General features: G+C 40.8%; 1 protein-coding gene across 1 annotated transcript; it reads left to right on the top strand.

Annotated features, from left to right (window-relative positions):
• Positions 1-20,022: 20,022 nt before the first annotated feature.
• LOC116394565 (uncharacterized) lies at positions 20,023-22,072 on the top strand. Its single transcript, XM_031867754.1, has one exon. The coding sequence runs from the start codon at positions 20,187-20,189 to the stop codon at positions 21,195-21,197; it is 1,011 nt and encodes a 336-aa protein (XP_031723614.1). The 5' UTR covers positions 20,023-20,186; the 3' UTR covers positions 21,198-22,072.
• Positions 22,073-22,556: the final 484 nt, after the last annotated feature.

The following is a 22,556-nucleotide window of genomic DNA, read 5'->3' as shown; positions in this document are numbered from 1 at the left end:
ATGCAGGTACTGTTCACGCAATGCCCTCTCTGAATACATGTTTATTCAACCAGTCACATGGTCAAATCTAAGCAGAAAAAAGCCATATTACCGGTTCCAGACAGATTAACCCCAACAATTCAGGTTAACAGCCCTCAAGCGCAGGAAATTCTTGCTTCACATGGTCGTTTTAGCATTTGCCACAATATGAATTCTGATCTGTGCTGTAACGACCTCTGTGAATGTAATCTATAAATTTAAGGGATATGAAATTAAATCAGTAGTTTAATAAGTGTTACCGACCGGAGAGTTCCTATGGTGTTTGGCAACATGTCAGACATTAGACATTTCATATACGGTTGAAATACTGAACCCCACACATGCATTTACAACCCTTTTTAATGGAACGGCAATGAAAAAGAATCAACCGCCTGTTTAAAAGTCAAAAATAACTTTGTGTAAATCATATCCGTCGTCTGGTACAAAATTGAGAGAAAAGGAAAAGAAGAAAAAAATAATTATTGCAGTGATTATTGCAGTGATTGGTTGTGCCACATTCGGGGTGCTCGAGAGTAAAGATATTCCTGGAGCTTGTGAAGAAAGTCTGATAGGGTGGATTTTCCATGCTTGCGTGCACCCAGAGTCCGCGTAAATAAAGGGAAAGGGCTGGTAGGGATCACTCAAGGCTGTGCTCTCTCTGCTCAGACCTTATAAGGAGGCTCACTGATCAACAGAGCAGTCGCTGGGACATTTGATCCACAGAGACAAATGGAGAGCACTTGCACTGAAAACAGTGGGCAGTGGGGGAGGGGGAGCTATCATGGTTAACCATCCTGAAGGTGTCACTGACATTTCTGAAGGTGCTTTCCAGTAACTTTCGTCTGAATGTGTGGAGAGGTATCTGCATCTGGAAGATAACATTTTTATAAAATAAGAGTCATCAATGGAGATAATCATTTCACTGTTAATGTGAAAAGAAAGTTCAATGAAAATATTCATGAAAGTCTTTTTCAGCTGACTTTGCAACATGCAGGATCAGCTTACTTTGCCCCACAGGCAACAGTTGCTGATTCACTGGAGCTGCCGGGATGAGAAGGTGCTGCCAATCTCACAGAGACTTCAAGATGAAAGGGATGAACATGTTCATTCCCAGGGGCTGTTGACAGCAGAACTGACTTCCAGGTTAGAATGGGTAAGGATCATCCATGGGGTCCAGACCTTTGCGGTAACCATCAGGAAAACAGCTGGTCCTGGGCTCTCCTTCCACCCATCCTCCGTGACTTATTCCATCGAGCAAGTGCTGAGTCAACTACATGAAGTGGACACTCCACTCACCGCCAACCACAAACCCAGACAGTTTACCGTTATCTCAAGCTTGCACCATCAATGGGAGCTTTGACAGGCTTGGATGATTGTAGGGTGACTGCGAGAGCCTACATGAGGGAAATCTCAGGACATCTGTTTGTGAGAAATCCTCCTGTTGGTGGTATTTTCTTGGCCGTATGTTGAACCTGACAGAGTGACAGTGAGAGGTCTGATCATGCAGGCGCATGCGGGGTCTCAGGTGGCACAATGGATGTGAAGTAATAAGAAAAGTAAAGCAAAAAGTGTAAGAGGTAAGGGGAGGGAGGTCCACCAATTGTACTGCAGTGAGGCAAAACATTACACATTAGCTCCGCGGGTTCACTGCGTCGCCTTACATCGAAGCAGCTCAGTTTAGTGATGCAGCTTGGTGACCCGGCACCCTTATCAGCAAGTCTGTGTTTTGATCACTGATCACTCAGTGGAGTTTCACATCATATGAGCCCAAGGGGGTGAATACCTGTGATTCAGAAACACTCCTAAGACATAGTGTTAAGTGAGCGACAGTCCTGTGGTGCAGCTGTGTGGCTGACAAGTCCAGGATGCAGAGGCAGGTGTGAAGACCAGACCACCTACAGTTGGAGCTGAGAGGACACCGTTGAACATTTCCCTCCCAGTCCCCCATAAAGGGTGCAGGTGTACAAAGACTCAGCTCCAAGTCGTGTGAATTCCTCACAACTCCTTCTGCCTCGGTTTCTCTCTTTCCGTCTTTACATTTCTATGTAACACCTAATTATTAAAATTGTCTTGTACAAACATGTGGGTAAAGAGCAGTGTTTCCAAACCATTTCAGCGTGTGACCCCTTATGCTGTAGGGCATTCTCGTCATATCATTTAGACCATAATTATAGGAGCGGGTAAAACCATTCATATAACTTGCGAGTTGGAGATATTGGGGATTTCGGACAGCTACAATATTTCCCACTTGATAGGTAGAACTGAGAAAGGGTCAACAAAGTAGTAGGTAAGTGGCTGCAGAGCCTTCATCACTGGCAGTGACATTGGAATAAAATCCAATATCTAAAAGGCACTAAACACGACTTGTTTGTATTAGGTTTTACTTCTTAACAAACGGCTTCAAATACACAACACAGCAAAATAACCTAATATTGATATAATATTGTATGAATGCAGAATTAAAAACAAAGCTACTTGCAACCCCTGGTCTATACATATGTTTACTGGTTGTGACCAGTTCAACCAAAAATATATGTTTTTCCTGGTTTTCTTTGAATGCATTTTAACATGATCCAGTTCATATTGCAAAATATGGGGGAGTGGCTTTGGAGGGAGGCTTGAAAGGCCCGCTGTCTGTGTTGCAGACTTGCCGATTTTCTTGCTAGATTTAGGGACTTTAGGAGAAAGTGCTGCTAGCTACTTTCAGTGGAAAAGAGTGGACAACACTGGGTTGGGTTTTTCGGTGATGTATTTTTTTATCTAGCGTGCTCGTCGATTACCAACCCATAGCTTTAACAGGTTAACAGATGAACACTGAGCTATGCTGTAGTTACAAAATGTGGGAGACTGGAGTTGTGCGTTGATATTTGCGTGGTTGAGCAAGAAAAGCACTTCCGTTAAGTATAGGGAAAGATGTTTATAAAGTAAACAGAGCCTCATGTTCAAAGTCAATTTTTACTTTTTGAATATTTTACCAAGACTACGATGTTTCTAACTTTAGTGCTTTGAGCATCTAAACGTAACCATAAGAAACATTAATCATGCTTTAGTTGCCATGTGGGGATATTGTAGTGACAATTGTAGAGAAAACCAATGAAATGCATTGTCACTGAATGTTATGTATTATCTCTAGAAAATATAATTCAGGTGGGATTACATTTCTCTTAAAACATATTTGCTGTCGCAGATTAGTAGTGCAGGCGTAAATTCTAGGAGACAGGGTTAAGAAGAGCTAAAGCTAATGGGGATCAAAATAGATAAACAATAAACAACAATGAATTACTCTGCCCTGTAAGTTTTAGTCTCGTTTATAGATAGGAAAGTCTTTTGATGGGGTTTTTTTCCAGCGTAAAGCCCTGCTCTGCCCTGAAGTTGCGATTTACACAGCAAGAGGCCCCTCAGTAAACAGAGGGAGCAGACGCACTACTCAAGGGCTCCTCATTCATCTCGTCATCCCGAGGACACTGACAGCTGGCCATCGTGACGGGACAATGAGTCCGAGAGGATCTCCAGCAGAGAGACGCTGGCTAAGGGCCCTTTCTGACTCTCTCTGAAGGAGTTAAAGTCTTAATCCCCCTCTATTCTCTATGGCATTCGGATTAGCCAGACAAAGTTAATATGCACACCTTCAGGTTAGGGACTAGAGGAAGATCCCTGCTCTGTGGCCGCGAAGCCTGTTTGCAAACAACATGCGGCCTTCACTGCCCTCATTGGCTCAGGACATTCTGACCAGAGGGTGACCACCCCTATTTCAAAGCCCTTTATGTAGAAAGAACAGATTGTTTGACTTGGCCCTCTGCACTTTATGCATATGCATTTTGTCACCACTTAACCCCATGAGCTAGGTCATGATTGAGATAGAATTTGCATTCATTCACCGTGAAAATATTGTAAGAGTTTTGTAAACACGCGCATAAAATAGCGCAATTTCACAGCTCGCACTGCTGACCCTCAAAAGGGGGTTTGTTTGCCGCTGCTCAGCAGTATATAAATATTCAATTGCCTGTTAGCCACGGCTGCTGCTAATCCTCAGCAGAAGTCGCTGCCAAGTTGGAACATATTTGAGGGCAGCTGGGTAATAAATCATAAGGACTCGCACACAGAAATATACCAAAGAGCTGGCTGTTTACGCCTTTTGTTCTGGAGCGATGATGGTTGGGACAGCGTGCTCGTGAGTCAGGACAAAACCCACCAAGAACATCAGGCTCTATATGGACCGTCTGTGCTCTGAAGCAAGCGATATGAAAGAAGAGCTCATTGCACAACAAAGCATTTATTGAAGAATGGACAGTGTGTTCTTAAAATCATCCATATCTGCTGTTGTGAATGATGCTCACAGGATGTTTTATGCGTTCCCATGTGTTAATCCCAGAGTGAATCATTTTTTTAAAATAATTTTACTAATGCTCCAAAACAATTTCAGATTTGACCAAAAAGCAGTAATAGAAAGAAATGGTGACTATTGAAATGCTAGAAGTATTTTTCATGATGAGTGGTTTAATACTCATCACCATGATTGACTGGTGCAGGCATCAGTGCTGCATTGTCTGTACAATTGAGAAAGTAGCAACTGTTTCCAACCATTTCTCCCTTGTTGTTTGTATGTCCACACCACAATGGTCATAAAGAGTTTTACGTTAAGATTTTTAATCAAACATCAGTGAGGTGGAAAATGATTACCATCCACAAACACTAAAAGAAAAATTGCATGGTGACTGCTCTAACTTTGACATTTAACAGTACAATAATTCACTCATCTGTTTATTGGCTTAAGCAAGTGGATACTGGTATGTTGTGTAAGTGAAAACAGGTGTCCAGTGCTATGGCTGGTATGGAGGCATACACTGTCTACATTATGTCTGTATCTATGCAAGTAGTGTATTTTTACAATAGACAACTTTGGTTTTTGCAACACAGATGAACCCCATATTCCTCAGAGAGACATTGTGACACTCAGGGTATTGTGGAATATTTGTGTGACATTCAGAGTTGTAAATTGGCGCTTGTGCTCACACCACCGCTGTCAATCATATCAGATGGCCAACGAGTGAGCATATGTTTGCTAAAGCACTGTCAGTCAGCCTCAATAACATGTTTACACTGTTGAAAGGAAAATCTATTGGGCTTCTACAGAAAGCTGGCTTGTGTCACTGAAAGATATGTGATTGGTGAGCATTTTCAGATACTCAAATGCAGGAAAGGTATTTCAAACTTTGAATAAAAAGATTTGGTTGAATGTGAATGTTGCCTGTCAGCACTACTTTTTCCCTTGTTCATACAGTTGCACACATTTCCATCTGGGAGCTGCCTGTCACGAGCCAGTCCTCCTCTGTTGTCCAATAAACAGCTCTGCTGAAGCAGTTGAAGGTTGTGTCCGTTTTTCGAGGCCACCTGACAGTATGGAGAAGGCAGAGTTACACTGTTTCAACACACTTGCAGTCACATGTATAACTTCACAATTCATTAAACACCGCATTGTGAGCTGGTAGCCAAGCTTAGTCCACTGATTTAACTCCACCCCAATTTTTGCGTTGTCTACTGACCCTCTAGGATTGTGTTGGAATCACCAATTGTTCGGCTAAAAATGGAAAAAAAATTGACTATATTTTCAAAAAAAGTCTAAAACCAACTCGATTACTAGAAAAGCTCAGTGACTGAATTTATCGGACAATACTTGACAAAATGGTAGAAATAGAAATAAGATGTATTACGTAAGAGTCAGGTGGGTATGGTTACTGGCATGCAGGATTTATTTACTAGAACACTATACATATAGGAAATTGCAGGCACCATCATTATCAATTTCTTTAAAAGATCACAGCATGTACTGGCAAATAACTTCCTTTATCATATTAATCATAATTTCCTTGACGTTGGGTGTCATAAGGTGGTACTTCTGACTCATTAAACATCTCTCCATCTATATACCTTTGTTTTACATTACCATACCTCCCCAGGGATCAGTGGAATCTATGGAATGGGTAAACTGCTTGTTGAAGTTCTTATGAGATCGCCTTGCTCTATGTAATCCCATTCACGTAACATGTGTCCTACCATCTCAGGTGATATAATGAATAGCTCCATTCATCTTGTCAATGAGAGGGATTCTGTGTAAAGCTGAGAAGTCCCTCTGCTGATCACGGTGTCCATCATTGGTCATTAGGACAAACCAACATGGCTCAGATCCAGGTGGGACTTGATTGCTGATCGGGCCGAGCAAATTCCAGTGCTCTGCCAGGCTAAAGGCACCGCACGGGATATCAATAAAGTAAGTGGAGCTTTGGAGGGCTGCTTTAATCCACAGTGAAACCAGAGCGGCCTCTGTCACCGAGCCTTGTTTTTGATTTCTGAGGGGCTTAAGGTATTGCTAGGTTAAGAGCAACTTTGATCATGTCTGCTGGCTCCTGGAACGCACAAAGGCTTGAGCATAAGCCAAGGCAACAATTACCAGCTGACAGAGGGTCATTAGACAAAGGGCTGCTGCCCATGTTCCAGACACACACCCCCAACCCCCAACCAACCAGGACCTTTGATAACATCAAACCCACTTCCACTCCTCCAACTTTTGCCACAATCACACCAAGCAAGGCTGCCTAAGTACAACTCTGCTAGACTCCACTGAGATCCAGCATTCCCCACAACTAAAGAAGAGAGGAGTGGCCCAACAGGAAGTGTCCAGGGTGGGCCAAAGTGGGAGGCTGTAGGCCTCTGGGTAGTTAGGTCTTTGGAGAGCTGCTCAGATCTGGTTCAAATGCAATGATATCTCTCTGCTGTGCTTTGCTTGAATTTATTTTGATCTAATTGATTTTCCCAGGGGACAGACAATTCACTCAAAATAGCTGCAGGTTGAGTAGTCTTGTAGATTTATTACAGATTTACTGTAAATGTGATATGTGTTGTTATCCACAGATGATTCTCTAATTGACCTCTAAGAGTAACAGCATAGGAGATAAATGTGAGAGCAGTGTTTCAGATTAGATTCTCTCCAGTGCGACCTTGTCACAGCATCTTTGTAACCGAATTGATTTGCTTAGAGGTAAGCTACAGTTACACACATGGGGGGTCACAGGCCATTCTAAACCATGGTAAGGAAAAAGAATCAGAGACAAGTTTGCTTAAAGTTTACTTTCTGGTTGTCTCCAATCACAATATGTGTGTGACAGTCTAAATTACAGCATGAAATCAACACGCTGACCTTTGATCCATCTTCCTTTCCGCACCCTTGACCTGATGTAAACTAAGGCTCCTCACCAAATGTCTGCAAGGTGAGCGCAGGGTCAATGTACCTGTAAACATGGAATGGAAAGGAGGGCCGAGCTTAAGAGCAAGATAACATTTGACTTTTATTAGAGTGGTGAGGGTCAGGCCACTGATTCACTGGCTCTCAGTCTTAATTCACCGGGTCAGGACACTGACAATCGAGGGAAAACCCTGCTATCCGTTTTAATGTTCTGCGTCAAGATTAGTTTGCGCAAAGTAGAGAGGACTGGATCTTAAACTGCCACCAGCTGTGTTGAGTTCAAGGCATCCTGCCAAGTTTTCTTGCTAATCAACCAGCTTATGGAGCATGTTTCTTCTGTTAAATATGCTTGAGTAAGATATGTAGTCTCTCATAAATCTGTGAGTCGCCCATCAAAATTCCGACTCAGCAGTGTTTGTCGGTGAATACGCAGCGTTGACATAATTAACAACACTCCCTTTGGGTCTGATTGTGCCACAAAAAAATTCAGTCCCTAGAATGTTTTCCACTCGCTCTGGAGTTAGTGCTTTCAGCTGGACGACCATCATTGATCCCCATAAAAGACGCTTATATTGTTCATATCAACAGGAATAAATCAGCAGCTAGTCGACCCACAGTGTTTTGGTTAAACTTACAAAGACTGTGAGATGACTGGCAGGAAATATGTAAATAATAGCTCTATATTTACCCGGGTCTCCCACAGAAGCCACAAAAAGTTTGGCAAAATTGGGATGTAAATAAAGAAAGTGTTTGTTGACGGCGGTTCATCAACGACTGCAAGAGTAAACATCTTGCAATAGTTGTCATGTTGGGGGGACAAAGTGCTGATTGGATCTTTGAACAATCTGTGAAATTCTATCCTCCCACACCTTTCCAATGAAGAATTGGTGGGGTTCATCGCATCCTACCCTTTTTCTACAATGACATTTCACCCCGCCTCCAAGAATAGCCATTTGGAAGAGCTATAAACACTGGTTAGTGTCAAGCAAGCCCCAGGCTTTTGAGTGGCAGTTTTGAGTCAACTGGAAATCAAAAAACTCAATTCTAACAGCACAACCGTTTCCATTTTGTGCAGGATTTCATGCAGACAACATTACAGAAAATAGCTATTTCAGAAGTCTTTACCTGAGACTGTCTGAACCAGAATGCAGAGAATATTATCAGGTCAAATTGAAAGCATTTTACATGCACTCAGGTACACACACGCGTGCGCCTATTTACTTCCATCCTACCTACAGACAGAAAATATCACTTAATTTGAATAAATGTAGTCAGAAAATAGAATTCATTAATACTCTGTTTTCTGTTATGCAAGGAGTATATTCAAATTGAAATCAAATTGGATGTGGGTACAAAAGTAAAATGGCGGGTTTATTACCAAAACAAGCATTTGGCTTCGAATTCCATGAGTCCAAAAGATTCTCATTCGTGACTCGTTGCATACAGTTTGGTCCGGACTCCTTGGCATCACTTTCTAACACACTATGCGTCAAACTATGAAGCTCCACTATGGTTGCAGTAAACACATGGTTAATGTTTGGACTTCTTACAAAAGCGCTTGCATATGTTTAGGCAACAAAACTACTTGATTAGGTTTTGGAAAAGTGTGTTGCTTGGGTTAAACTAGTTGAAATAACTCCAAGTTTTGTTTTCACACAGGACATGAACAGAGGTCTCCTGAGTGAAGGTCCTGTGTTTGTTTAACCCGTCCACATGTCCATCCTCCACTCCTGCTAGCTCTAAGTGGACAAAACGCATATACTGTAGATGCTAAAAGTATTTGACGCTCTGGGAATAAGACTGGGCTGGTTATTCAGCAGAATTGATGATTTTGCACAGAACCACATCTACTGCTCTCCAGTATATTCTTCCACTTCCTACATTTCACAAGCTCCACAATCTGTCGTAGACACCACCACATGGAAAGACCTGGAGTCATAGCAAGTGCAAAGGCATTAGCTTGCAGTGTACAGTGTGCAAGCCCTTACAAACATGCCAAATTTGATTGCATTTTCAGTATCATGAGCGGTTTAGTCTTCGAACACTCTGCAAAGAAAAACACCAATTTAGTTCCAATCGCTCTAGGCTGATTTTATAACTATAAGCGATATTTTGTCAAGGCTTTTGTGAATGTTATCATAAACAAAGCACGCTGAGAGTTTATAAAACCTCTGCTATCCCCAGATAATCCTTGAACTCTATGTTACCTGTGGTTGGTAAGCTATACTTGGCGGCCATGCTTGACACTGAGATAGGTCATATGACACACATTGTTGGCCTTTATTACATTATTATTCCAGATTAGAGAGGGATTTCATTCATCTTCTGTAATTTATTAGTTTTGACTATAAATGGCAAGTGACGTCCAGAATTTCATTTGTTTCATGGTAATGCTCATGTTACCTGAATACAAAATCTACTCCAAAACAAACTGCAGGATCTTTTGTTAAGTGTCTGCAGCTACAGTACAATGCTGCAAACATGTATTTTATTCTCGGCAGAAATATTCTGTGTTGCTGCAGTTAGCTTTTCTAAATGATGTTTTTCTAAGCAGGGGAATTTTCTTTGCTAAACGTTCCCTACCTCTCTATCTCGCTGTCTTTTGGCAAACGTGCAAAGTAAAAGTGTAGTGTATCATTAGATCAGCAATTGTTCCAAGGCCTCTACCCCCATGGCATGTTCAGGCTTTACAGCGAGACCTCACTCTTATCGGAAACAACGCTGCGTTCCACTGCAGGGCAGATGTAGTCACATTGTTCAACTCTCCATTGACAAGATTTACTATAGCGCCCACTATCTCTGTGATTTGTAGTTACAATCCACTTTGAAATTCTCCCATTTACTGTACCTCTGCTCCTTCTGGCACAACAAGCCTGAAATAGGTTGAGGAATTTGCTTGGTGTTGCCTTTTGCATCCCCCCTGTCAATCAAAACATATCATTCTGTAATAATCTGTCACTTTTAGAGATCCAATCAGGTCTTGATCTCCTTTTTGCCTCATTAGAGTCTTTAACAGGACAAACGGTTTACAAGATGTCTCGGTATCGATCAAGAAAATCTACCTTCAAGAAGCAGATTTATCTATGGACCAGGACATACTATTCAAATGTTGAAATCTATAGCACATAATGATTTTACTAAAGCAGCTACATCTCCTAATTTTAGTTTGATATACATACTCAACTTTTAAATGTTTTAAGCATTAAGCAGAGTAAATCTGCACACAGTTTTCATGTTGAGTTCAACTTTGTTGACCTGTGAATTCACGCCGTTGACAAATAGTAAGCAGTCTTGATCGTGCTCACCTTTGTGGGAAAGGAGAGCCGGAGATCCCAAATGGAGAAAGCTATTGTAGCTTAGTTGTGTACAAACCCCGTGGAGGATCGCCGGGCTCGGAAGCAAATTTAAATAGTGGCCAAACGTACAACTGCAACTTCTAGGTCGGTCACATGAAACCCAAAGACATACATTACATTAGGAAAGAGATGTCTGTAAATCATCGGATAATAATTTTTTTCTTAAATCATTTAAATGGCCTTTACTTAAATCATTAGGTCCTAAAAGCTGTAAGTGTTATTTTTTCTTTTTCAGTTCATGCGAGTGAGCCAGAGACTGAGCGGCTGGGAGGCGGGGTTTAAGAAAAAACGAGCATCAGTGGAAGATTCGGGTTATTTTGTACTCGGAAGTCAACTTTTTTTTGCTTCATGCCACGCTGAGCATCTTGTATATTAATGAACGTGGATCCTCGTCTCCAACACTGCATTGTCAGTAGTCATTATGCCACCAAGCTTGTAGAACCAAATCACAAAGAGGTACAGATGAATTTCCCCGAGCACCTTTCTGATGTGATCAGCCCTCAAGGCCATACTTTGATTAGAGTAGCAAAGAGTCATATAAAATCAATTCTAACTTCTATTCAATTATTGGATCTGGGTTCTTGTCAATTAGCCCTTGTAGTCACATGTTGGGTGTTTTGATTCTGTATGTGCCGCAATTCTCAGACTGCCCTGGACCATCCGTGTTCTCAAACAGGGCTAAATGGCAGTTGTTGAACTTAACATTTGCACCCATTTTGAAATCTTTGTTTTAGAATACAATACATTTGCCAAGACTATAGTGGACATCTGCTAGTACATCAGGCCATGCATGTTCATGTACTCCAAGAAGAAAATGGGAAATTCGACTGTTCCTTTTTTCTGTTGGGGCCAAGGACCAACAAACTATCCTTTTTCAAGCCATTTATGCAGCCAACTGGCTCTTCCTCCGTCTTTTAACTTTATCCACCAACGAAACACAGAAGCTGCAGTATTCAAGGAATGTTTCGTGAGGTCGATGCTGCAGCGCGATTACAACCCGTGAGTTAAGGAGCACGAGGATTACAAGGAACTGACAGAATGGCCTTCTTCCTGCATTTAATTAAATCCCCCTTTTCTGTCTCTCTTTGTATCCACAGACGGCCAAGTCTGTGCTGCCAAGGGCAGGGCACCATACCATGGTGCGGTAAGCTGTTTAACCTACATGAAAGTGTCAAGGCTGAATAGAAAGGATGAACCCTTCTTTCTGGTCACCATATCCTTCTCAAAAATCATTTGAAGTTAAGCCCTGTGCTAAATGAATCTCTGGTCTGCTAAGATAAGATGGAGACGTTTCGACGGCTTTGGTGATGAAAATTGTATGGGATACATCAAAACGCAGATTAGCTTTTATGAGAATATAAACCATTTAAGACAAAATGCATTTTTGTGAGGTTTGTGTGTATATTTTTGAAGTTGTTTTTTTTACTCAGTGTTAGACAAATTTAAACTGGGTTCAGAATTCTGGGAATTTTATTTACCTTTATTTATGAAAGTTAAATTTGGATTTTCTGGAACATTCTGGAAACTGATAAGATGAGTGTACAAGTCAAATTTAAAATATTGAATTTTGAGCTGTCAGTTTGCCAAAGCAAAACAATAACAGGAAAGCCTGGATGTCTTCCAGCAGTAAGATTTAGAGGGTTACATGATGTTGAACCTGATGCAAACTAATCTCTGGAAAGGCTCCATCCTTGTCGTCCTCACATTAAAGACATGAGAATACATCTGACAGGCACTTCAAAGCACTGGGAGGAGAACAATCACTTTCAGAATTAGTCGTTTCCTTTTGGCTTATCCCCTTGGCTGAGAATTCCTTGAATGTAAAGAGCTGTTTGCGCGGATTTGATCAGTTTGGACCACACCCTTCCATTGCACAAGCCAGACTGTCTAGTCCCACTGAAATCCTTGCAACCTTATCACCTAAACCAAGAACATAGTCTATTAATCTGTCAAATTTAACTGAAAGACATGACCGACAGCTTTATCTCTTGGATGAGAGCAGGTTTTGGATCTCTTGATCTTTTCTCACATCTGAACCCACATCAAAGTCTTAAAGCTATTTAAAGAAGGTGGAGAATATTGCATCCTATCGTCATGTGACCTAATCCAAGCCAGGCGGAGGCAGAAGAGAGGAATGAAGCCTGATAAATGGCCTGACATACAGACGTAGCATTGTAGACAATTAAACAATCTGTCAATGTGCTATGTTACTGCCACTTTTATGTTTGTCTTATGCTTTGATGTGCGATGCTAACTTCTTGGTTGGCTGACAAAAATATATTCTTGCAGCACTTTACACACAAATTTGAGTGGCATCAGTCTTCTTATTCAACTCTCAGCCCAAGATGTCATATAAGCTTATTTCCCAAAATGTTAAACTTCAAGTGATTTTTGTTCATATGAACAAATGACTAATATGAAAGGATTAGTCAATTTCAGGTCCACTGCCAACTACTACCAAACATTTTATCTCACAGCTTTTAGCCACATTTGACTCGTGAGTTTGGGTTTAACTGGTATGTACAGATATTACAGCTCACAGCTTTCCCACCCCCAAATCAATGCATGAGTTGAACTCTGGGGCAAGCTGCTCCATGCAGGTTTTAACTGCAATATATTACACAGAATATTTAGGCTTGGATTGGGTTTGGACTGCTGGCTTTGAGTTGGTTTAATACCAGGTTTCTCTGCAACAGTGAGTCAAACTATCAGTGACTCTAATCCATCATGTATCCCTATACCAAATGCTTATAAAACACATGAGGCCTGAAATCTTTCTTCCCTTTGATAAATTCCCTTTCTTTCAAAAGCGACGCATTCTGTCTCCATCAAACTACCCTCCTTTATCAACCCCACCCCCAATTAGTGAGCAGGTGTTTGAAATGCACCAGGTGTGACTCATTTGTACTAATGAAACAAGCTCTTGTTGGCATTACCTGTTAGCTCAGTGAAAATGTCAAGAGAGATTTAACCCTCAAGGATATAAAGAAAAACTCTAGATTCACACTAATGAAGACTACCGGGATGAAATAAAAGCTTTTACTGTGCTCAATCTTGAGCCTACCTAAATCACACTTTGACTTTTAATTACCATTCCATTTTAAGGAGCACCATAGACCTGGCACTCCACTGTTTTTTCGAAACATCAACAAATGGTGGTGTGTTTTCCGAACTTAAACGTGATGGTATAAACTGTATAAATTACAGCATGACAATTTTGAAGGGATTTCTCAGCTAGTCTGCCTGGCAAAGCAGTGGTCCCAGACATTTGAGTTCAACAGGTCTTACAATTGTAGGTTGTCAACATGATGAAATTGTCCATTTGTCAATGCACTTAGTCGGGCTGCTATTCCTCACCTCTAGCTGTGCAGTGATTTATGGCCCGGTACTGTGCCTATTTTAAATAGTCTGACACACACTGCATTTCAGCTTGTTCAACAGAGTTATTTAAACCGATACACAAGCATTTAATCACAGGTTTCCTGATTTTTGTACCATCACACCCTTTATCCCTTTATCACCGACACTGCTGTTGTGTGTTCTTTTTTTAGAAAGTTCTACAGCATTCATCTACAGGTACATTATAATAATGAAATAAATTAAAGATCTGATGGATATTGCTCAGTAAACACGTGTTAAGTGTGCTGTGTAATACAGAATGACATACAACCAAAGCCATTCAATTAGAAGAGAAAGCTTGGGCTTTTACACTCATAGAAAAAGTGCAGAGCCAGAGGAATAAAAGGGGAGATGAAAGGAACATAAGTCAAAATCACTGGGCAGAAGAATGGCCTTCATTATAACATTCAGGTTTGGCAGCATTGTTAGCACATCGGAAACAAAAAGAAAGGCCCTGGAACAAGTGGGATGCTTCATCTGTGGCGGATTAACAGTTCATTGGTCATAAAAGCAAAGTGCAGAACACAGGATGACCTTCAGGCAAATACAAATGATGTAATCTGTGATGACATCTTAGAAATTAAGTGTTTGTTCATTCGCCCCAGCTGTTGACCAAACTTTGTTTTAATAGAATTTCTAGTGTTGGCTTTAAAGGGCCTAAACATGTTCTGTTAAGTACGTTTACGGGCTTGTTTTGGTATAAAGGAAGGTAGCTTTTCTGATTCATGTCCTGAGTTTATGGTCAGCCACAAAATGTCTTACTTAAATATCCTCCTCAGTTTTCATTGGCTAGTGAGACACCAGAGAAAAGATGCCCTGCAGCCATAAAAAAAGAAAAAGGAGAACAAAAACAATTGATCTCAGTTGTTTAAACTTGAACTCCGGCAGGCTGATGGGAGGTGGGTTTTGGGGTCATCGGAGCCAGAGTGATTCCCCTCTATGCAGTGCCTCCCTACATACATCAAAGATTCTCAGCATCAGCAGATAACTGGTCAACCCAGTGAGCAAAAACAGCTGGGCCAGAGCAAAACAAAGATGATATAAGCGGCTTCCTCCTGTGTGGCGTCAACAATGATAAGTCCCAACCTATATTGTGTTTGAAGCGCAGTATCCCCCCGCTACCACCAGCACCAGCAAAACCAGACAATTTAGAGACCCATGTAATGCAAGAGGAAATATAAACGGTGATCTCTTGAACTGTGTCAAAAGAAAAAGGTCTGGCTTTTGTCTCTCCAACCATTTTGGGGAAGTAGTGGGAGTGACTTTAAGTTGCGGGGACTGCGATCTGTGAAAGCATTCAAACATGCCTTAATGTCAGCTTCGGGAGAATAGGGGGAACGTAATGGAGCTATGCCGGATGAGATAGGACGTAAAAATGATGTACATGTGAAAAGATTCCGCTCTTGAGCTAAACGTCTGACAAATTGTGTCCTTGTTCTCCTGTAGCCTGTGTTGAAGATATGCAGAGCTCATTTTACATTAGGCATCATGACAAACTACAGCAGTGTCAATGACACATAACAGTACTCTGCAACATGCTTAGGCTATACTTCCTGAAACAAATAACCAGCAAAACTCTTAACATCTCATGTTGACAGACACAACAGGTAAATATATGTATGTTTCTCAAATCATTCACACTGAACAAAACAGTACAGACTGTGGTGAATTTAGACCGTACATATGGAAATTACCTTTTTTTTTTTTTTTTTAGATGAAATTTTCCTGGACGGTACCCAAGGCGGAGGTAAACATTTTCGTGGGATGCACAAGTTCCCTTTGGATTTAGCTGACATTGCTCCAGGCCTGGCCAAGGATCAAACTTCAGTGGTTGCCAGGAACAAAAGTTCTTATTTTTGAAGTCTTGGTAGCACACACGATATATTTACTTTTTCTAAATAGGAATAATCTAAGTTGCTTTGGTCCCCAAAGTCTATACCTACAGCCCTAGTGACCAGGATATATATAGGCAATAAAAATATGCCCCTTGTGTGATGTACTTTATACCTTTTAGCTTCCACTGACCTCAGATGTCAGCACTGTGAAGAGGGTTTGAAAGTAAACGACACAATTTGTGCATCAAAGTTCATGAAAGACATTTTCTGGAGCTCCTGGACAAAATCCCCAGATCAGAGGCAAATCCACATTGGCTTGGTACTCGCACATCTTTCCTTAAACGGCATGTGTGAACTGTCCAATGACGCAACCTTCAAGCCGATGAGAGCGCTAGACACAAGTTGTTGCACCCAGGGTGTTGGATGTTTGCATAAATAAACATCACAAAACACAGTGACTGATCTATATAGGGGAAATAAAAACTTATGGAAAAACGTGGGCCGACGACAACACCAAAACAAGCATGACTACGCCGGTGCCACATCTCACATGGGTTTTCTAATGATAACATGTAGTTTAGAGACCTCACAGGGGATTCCTCCCAGTGAAAGAGCTTGTCGTGTGTGACCCCCTGTTGCTAGTCAGTCATCTAGTGTGAAAACCACCGCGTCAAAACTCCCGACTGACAGAAAGCAAATTGTGTAGTGTGAAAAGTACAGCGATCCACCGACTTTGAAAGTCATGTGTGAACTTGGCCTTTGCCTCCATTGTAATCGATTAATTTTGATTCATTCTAAATGTTGGTGTGACCATGGCACATAGAAAGCATCTGTTCATCCACTTCAAAGTACTTTAATGGCTCAGAGTGATATTACTGTCCTAGATTATATTGACTTTGGAGAGCAGGAGGGGCCATCCGGACCCCCTTTGTTCCCCCGGGGCTATCCAGAGCCACAGCCACGTCTGGTGAAAGTGTGAGTCAGGGATCTCACAGCCAGGCTGCTATGCCTCCATCTGGGCCCCTGAATTAAACATCAGCTCGGCAGACAGGCTCCCTGCCGGAAAGCTTCAGGGACCAGGAACTGAGGCCAATTAACCCATGCCCAGTCTATTCAGCCCTTACTTTGTAGCCAATTAAGAGGGCATATTACAGAAGGGGATCAGAAGGGATGATAAAACTGTTGTGTTTGATTTGGAATCAGGCACAAAGCATACTGTTTGCATGAAACCATAGTGACTTAATGGAGGCCCTTGGCAATGATTGCACTCATCATAAGCTACACATTCAAAATGCCCTGGATAATTATTAATACTAATTGGGTCTACTTGATCTATTGTTTCCCTAAAGCTTCCAAGAGCACCACCAATATCTGCTGCTAGTGATTTGAGAATAACTGAGCTCTTTTTGTTAAACCATTGCATACTGAACATGGAAACTCTTGCCTTGACATCAGGCACTATGTCATATGATGTCACCATGGCATCAGACACAAGTATGTCTTCACTACAGCTTGGTTCCTCTTTCTCTGAGGAAATACTTCTGCACATGAGAGGCAGACAGGAAACACAGAGGAGGACAGGAAACACACAGGACAGGAGCAGAAGTGAACAGAATCAGGACAGTTATATATATATATATATATATATATAGTAACAGATGGAGATGATCACAGATGTGGCCCAATCAAAAGCTTCCAGTCCAACAGCCTGGTGGGTTGCTACATTTCACAATGAAATGCACTATTGTGCAAATCATGTCTCTAAAGAAGCCTCATCATTTATTTAACTGTCAAGTTTTTTTTTTTTTACAGAGGAGCTATTATGTGGAAAACACCAGTTTCCATAGATTGTGAATGGGAAAAACATTTGTACGTTAACATGATGCAGACTGTGGTTGATTTAGATTTTATGGAGTGGTGTTAGTGGAGGGTCCCCAAATAATATGTCTAGGATTTATCTTCGCGCTGTGCAGGCTGTAAGTATTAGGACAGTGATGTATGTTTCATTGTTTTGGCTCTCGTCCAGCACACTGAATTTGAAATGAAACACTTGCTATGAGGTTGTGCATCCACTCGACACTGGAGGAACATTGCAGGGCATTTTACCTTTGGGGAAAATAGAGAGGGGTATGTGTTTCTATAGGCAGATATGGATGTAAAAAAGTAAAAGATTAAAGTTAGTGTTGGCTTGCATATATAATTTTATTTCAAACACAATGCACTTCACAGAATGTCTCAATAATTACCAACTTCCCTGCAGATGAAACATTTTGGGGGATATTCAGCTTCTACAGCCACTAAGAACAAAGAATTTTGGTCTCTTTTCTTATTACTGAATCGTGTTTGTTTTGTGATAAATAAACACAACGGGCAAAAAAAGCTGGATTTTGAAACTCTTCCATCTCACAACCGTCATTGCATTTCAATGTAAGTTTTTGTTGCCAGGTACCGTATTGCAAAATTTGATTAAAAAGTTAGGGGTTGGGAATAGAGGCCTTCTTTGGCTCATGTCAGCTACGATATAAAACACAAGCACACCATATGTCTGCTCTGTTTTTTTCCTGCATGAACCTGCTGCTTTCAGCTCAGCACACATGCGTATTAAACACATGTTCTTTTTTGTGAGCTTGCAGGACAAATTCTTGGGCGATATAATCTTTACAACATTTGTAGCTAGGAATCCATTGCATTCGACTCTCCGTCCGCCCCCTCCATCAATCCATTCCCTCAGGGTAGGAAAAAGTGTAATGAAGGTGAAACTAAAAGAAACAGGTGTTCTTCTTGCTATGGGTATCTTTGAAGGTTCTGAGAGCTACAGAGAGATTGTGAATCACTGCTAATTGCATGAAATTATAGTTGTGGGGTGTAAAATGAACTTATTCTAGTGTTGCCATGAATTATAGAATGACAAGGGTATTTCTCGATGGCAACCGAACTATGACTCTGCTTTACTGGAAGTGCTGAAGGGGATTTACAGAGAGCTTACTTGATTATGATGATTGAGGTACAATTCAAGAGCAAATTGTTTGATTTAATTCCATGAAAAAATGCCAACTCCATTTCAGATCCACCAAATTAAAAACCAAAAGAATATGTGCCACTTGGAGACTTGCTGGATTAAAACCACAGAGCCAAATGAGGTCGACTGAGTTTGGCTGCAGCCTTGTTTATCGTTTGTTAAAAGTAAAACACTGTTGTGTGGCTTTCTGTACAACAGCTCTTCTCTCAAGAGGAGATTTATTGAAAGCATTTAATTACATTTTTAATTGACAGCATAGCCCCATATCTAATTACGAAATGCACATGCTCTCTAGTCGAGTTGCCCCACTGAAGGCAGTAAAACAAAAGCATTTGCAACAGATATTTTGAAGAGGTGGCGGCCTCTCATTATTCAATTGCTTCATCAGACAAGGCAGCCCTGACTAAACCAATTTAGAGGTGACAGATAAAAGTCATTTGTATTCTTTGACAGGCAGAAACCAATAACCAGGATGAAAAATGCAAAAGCCAGCAGGGAAATATCAGAGTGATGATAAATCTTGGAACTCCTTCCATGATATTTCAGCACCTTAATATACTCTGTATCTTAACTTGCTGATATATTAAACTGTGTATTGGTGCAGTGTTCTGTTTGCAGAACACATCAGGTAGAGTTATTCATGTTGAGTTATTCATGAGTTTTTCCCAAGAACAGACTGAAATAGTATATTCTGATATATATTCTGCTCTGACTTTAGCCTAACCCTAACCCAACCCTTTTTAATCCTTTTCTCTATTCTTCTTGTTATTTGTTCCTCATATGCAAGTGTGTTGTTTAAACAACCCTAAAATTTACAATCCAGAAACAGGATATAGATACTCTACATTTCACAATGCAGCAAAACTTACTCAACTTAACTTTTCTAAGCAGGAGTTAAACACATTTCATATGGTTTCAGTGGTTTATTTAGCAATGTTTTGACCACAATTGTTTTTCCATCAGGTCATGCTTGTTGCAGCAAATTGCGACGTAAGACACATATTTCTATATATATTCTTCTCGTGGGCAGAAAATGTCAGTTGCCGCATGACTTTGACTAGGCTTTGTGTCATCTTCAGAGAACTGAAAGCAGGCTCCAATAAAGTTTCCTTCCCTTTCCTTCCTTCAAGATTCACTTCTCTTTAAGGGCTGAAGTCTGTCATTTACGTGCCAGTTATATTCTGTGTGGCTTTTGTAACGACTCATCTCGACGGGACTGCTTCTCTACCAGGGCTTGTAAATGAAAGATTAAACTAGAGAAGGGAATCATTACGGTCAAGCGATTGCTATACGGATACCTTGGTCTACTCCTGTATATCATGGCGTGTTTTGTCGCCACACTCGGTGTCATCATTCTGTCGGGATTCATCAACCTCACGGCAGCAAACAAGGACACTTGTGATTTTCATGCTGTGGTTGGACAGAGTCTAACTCTGCCGTTTGTCTATGAGGGACTGGCAAACTCACATGTGCTGAAATGGACTCATAATAGCACGATGATTTTATACAAACAACAAGGCAAATTGTCTGTTGGAAAGTCGGAGGACATATCTACAACTGGATCTCTTTTGCTGAAGAACCTACAATTCTCAAGTGCAGGGGCGTACCAAGCAACAGTGATGAATCCCAACGGTACTCTGGCTAAAACGTGGACTGGTCGTCTCTGTATGATGGACAAGGTATCAAAACCTCAACTCAGCTACATTTGTGACCTCAAGTCTGGTGCTGTTAATCTAAATTGCCTCGTAGCTAAACCTCAGGGTTTGGTGTTCTCATGGACCCTCAATGAAAAGACCTTGACCAGCGAAACAAGACAAACCCTGAGCATATCGCTGGCACAGCTGAAAGGGGAGAGGAGCTTTACATGTAGTGTGGCAAACAGAGTCAGCAAGGAGAAGAGTGACACTGTCCGGCCAGCATGTACAAGTCCAGCACCACCATCAATCTGTTTTACATCCAAAGCTGTTTTGGCAGTGCTAGCAGGAGGAGCAGGTCTGATTCTGTTGTTGCTCATCTTAATCACCGTGTTATGTTGCTGCAACATACGCATTAAAAACCAAATGCGACGCAGGGATGAAGGGGAGATGAGAATGCTTTCTCTAAACAAACGAGAGCCCGACTTCATCAGCCAAGATTATGAGACTCTGCACCCGACTGAGGACTCTCCACCACTGAGGCACAATTCTTCACCCAGATCCTGTTACGAGAACGTTTCTCAGCCTGAAGCTCAGACTGAAAACAGATCCTTACAGCTATCCACAGCTGCCGAAGGACAACCTTCACCTGTGCCGAAGCCGAGGACGAAGAGCCCCCAGACAGCAAACATCTGAATCTACCTCCCTCTCTTACCATCCTAGGAACTTGTGAAAATGTAGACAAAGATGCATATTTCTTTTAGCTTTGTAACATACAACTGAACCAAAATGAAGAAAATCGTTCAAGAAATTTCTTTTTCATGTCCACAATTATAACCTACACTTTCTTTATCTCTGTAATATTCCAGCATATAGCTATCATGACATGCTGTGTGCGTGGGAGGCAGAATTTGAAGCAGTGTTCATTTACCCAACAACTTTAAATGGGATATCATGGCTTATCTATGTTGAAGTTTTGTTAATTTTTTTAATTTAGCCTTTATAGTGGTGGGGGTAAATGGTTGGTGGGGAATATAAGGAGAACAGTTCTTATTTGTTGATGTTACTGATGGTCTTACCAGCTTTTTTATGACTTATCTGCAGAGTCAATGTACTTATAAATGTGTCTTATAAATAAAGCAATTTCCTAACAGAAAGGGAGGTTTGTCTAAACTATTTGATATCGTAGATTTAAGGATATGGCTGGATGATATTCTATATATTCTTATTGTTAACAAATCCCATTTTTTCTTTCAACACTTTCAACACTTTCCAAAATGTGTTAAGCCTGTCTGTTGCAATTAGCCACAAGCTCATTGTTTCTAAGTGAAGAGATAAATCTTTAAAAAAAAAAAACATATGAATGTAAACATACATTTAAAAAAAGATAAAACATTTTCCAAAACAGCTGGGCACTGTAGTTTTTAACAAATGTTTCTCAAACAAGAATGAGTTGCGTAATTGTTGGGTACTTAGTACAGTGGCGGATTAATATATATTTGGTGCTTTTTTATAATTCGTCGACAACAATGGTCAATGGCTCAGAGGCTCAAGTGATTTCAGACTTTTAATATGCAGACAGTTTGTTTTTGTAAATTGAATTAGTATGGTATAAGAACTATTGTATCTTAATCACGTAATGGACAGAAATATAACAGACACAACTATTCACCATCTGACCTTACCTAAGCATTTTATTGAATGAAGATTATTTTCTTCATTTTTATCTTAACAATTGAGTTTCTGTAATATATTTTCTGTAGTTTAAATATATGGCGTTGGAAAAAAATGTGGTTGTCAAAATGATCTTATATCTCATATTTGTATTGAAAAGTGATAAAAGTGAAAGTTAACCGTGTCAAAAACAGCCTTTTGTTCCAGCTTCTTACATGTCAGCATATTAAAATTTGCTTGCTTGCAAGAAGTTATTAAAGGGAAAAAAAATCAATAGAGGCGTGGATTAGCTAAGGCAAATATCTATTATCTCCAATGGGTAAATGGTAATCCACACATGAAAGTGTTTGCTGTCCCGCCTAATGCTGTGTGACAGCCACA

This window comes from Anarrhichthys ocellatus, unplaced genomic scaffold, assembly GCF_004355925.1.
Source record: "Anarrhichthys ocellatus isolate YVR2014 unplaced genomic scaffold, GSC_Weel_1.0 scaffold2, whole genome shotgun sequence".
Classification (NCBI taxonomy): domain Eukaryota; kingdom Metazoa; phylum Chordata; class Actinopteri; order Perciformes; family Anarhichadidae; genus Anarrhichthys; species Anarrhichthys ocellatus.
The sequence above is the reverse complement of the archived record's forward strand: the minus strand, read 5'-3'. Positions and strand labels throughout refer to the sequence as shown.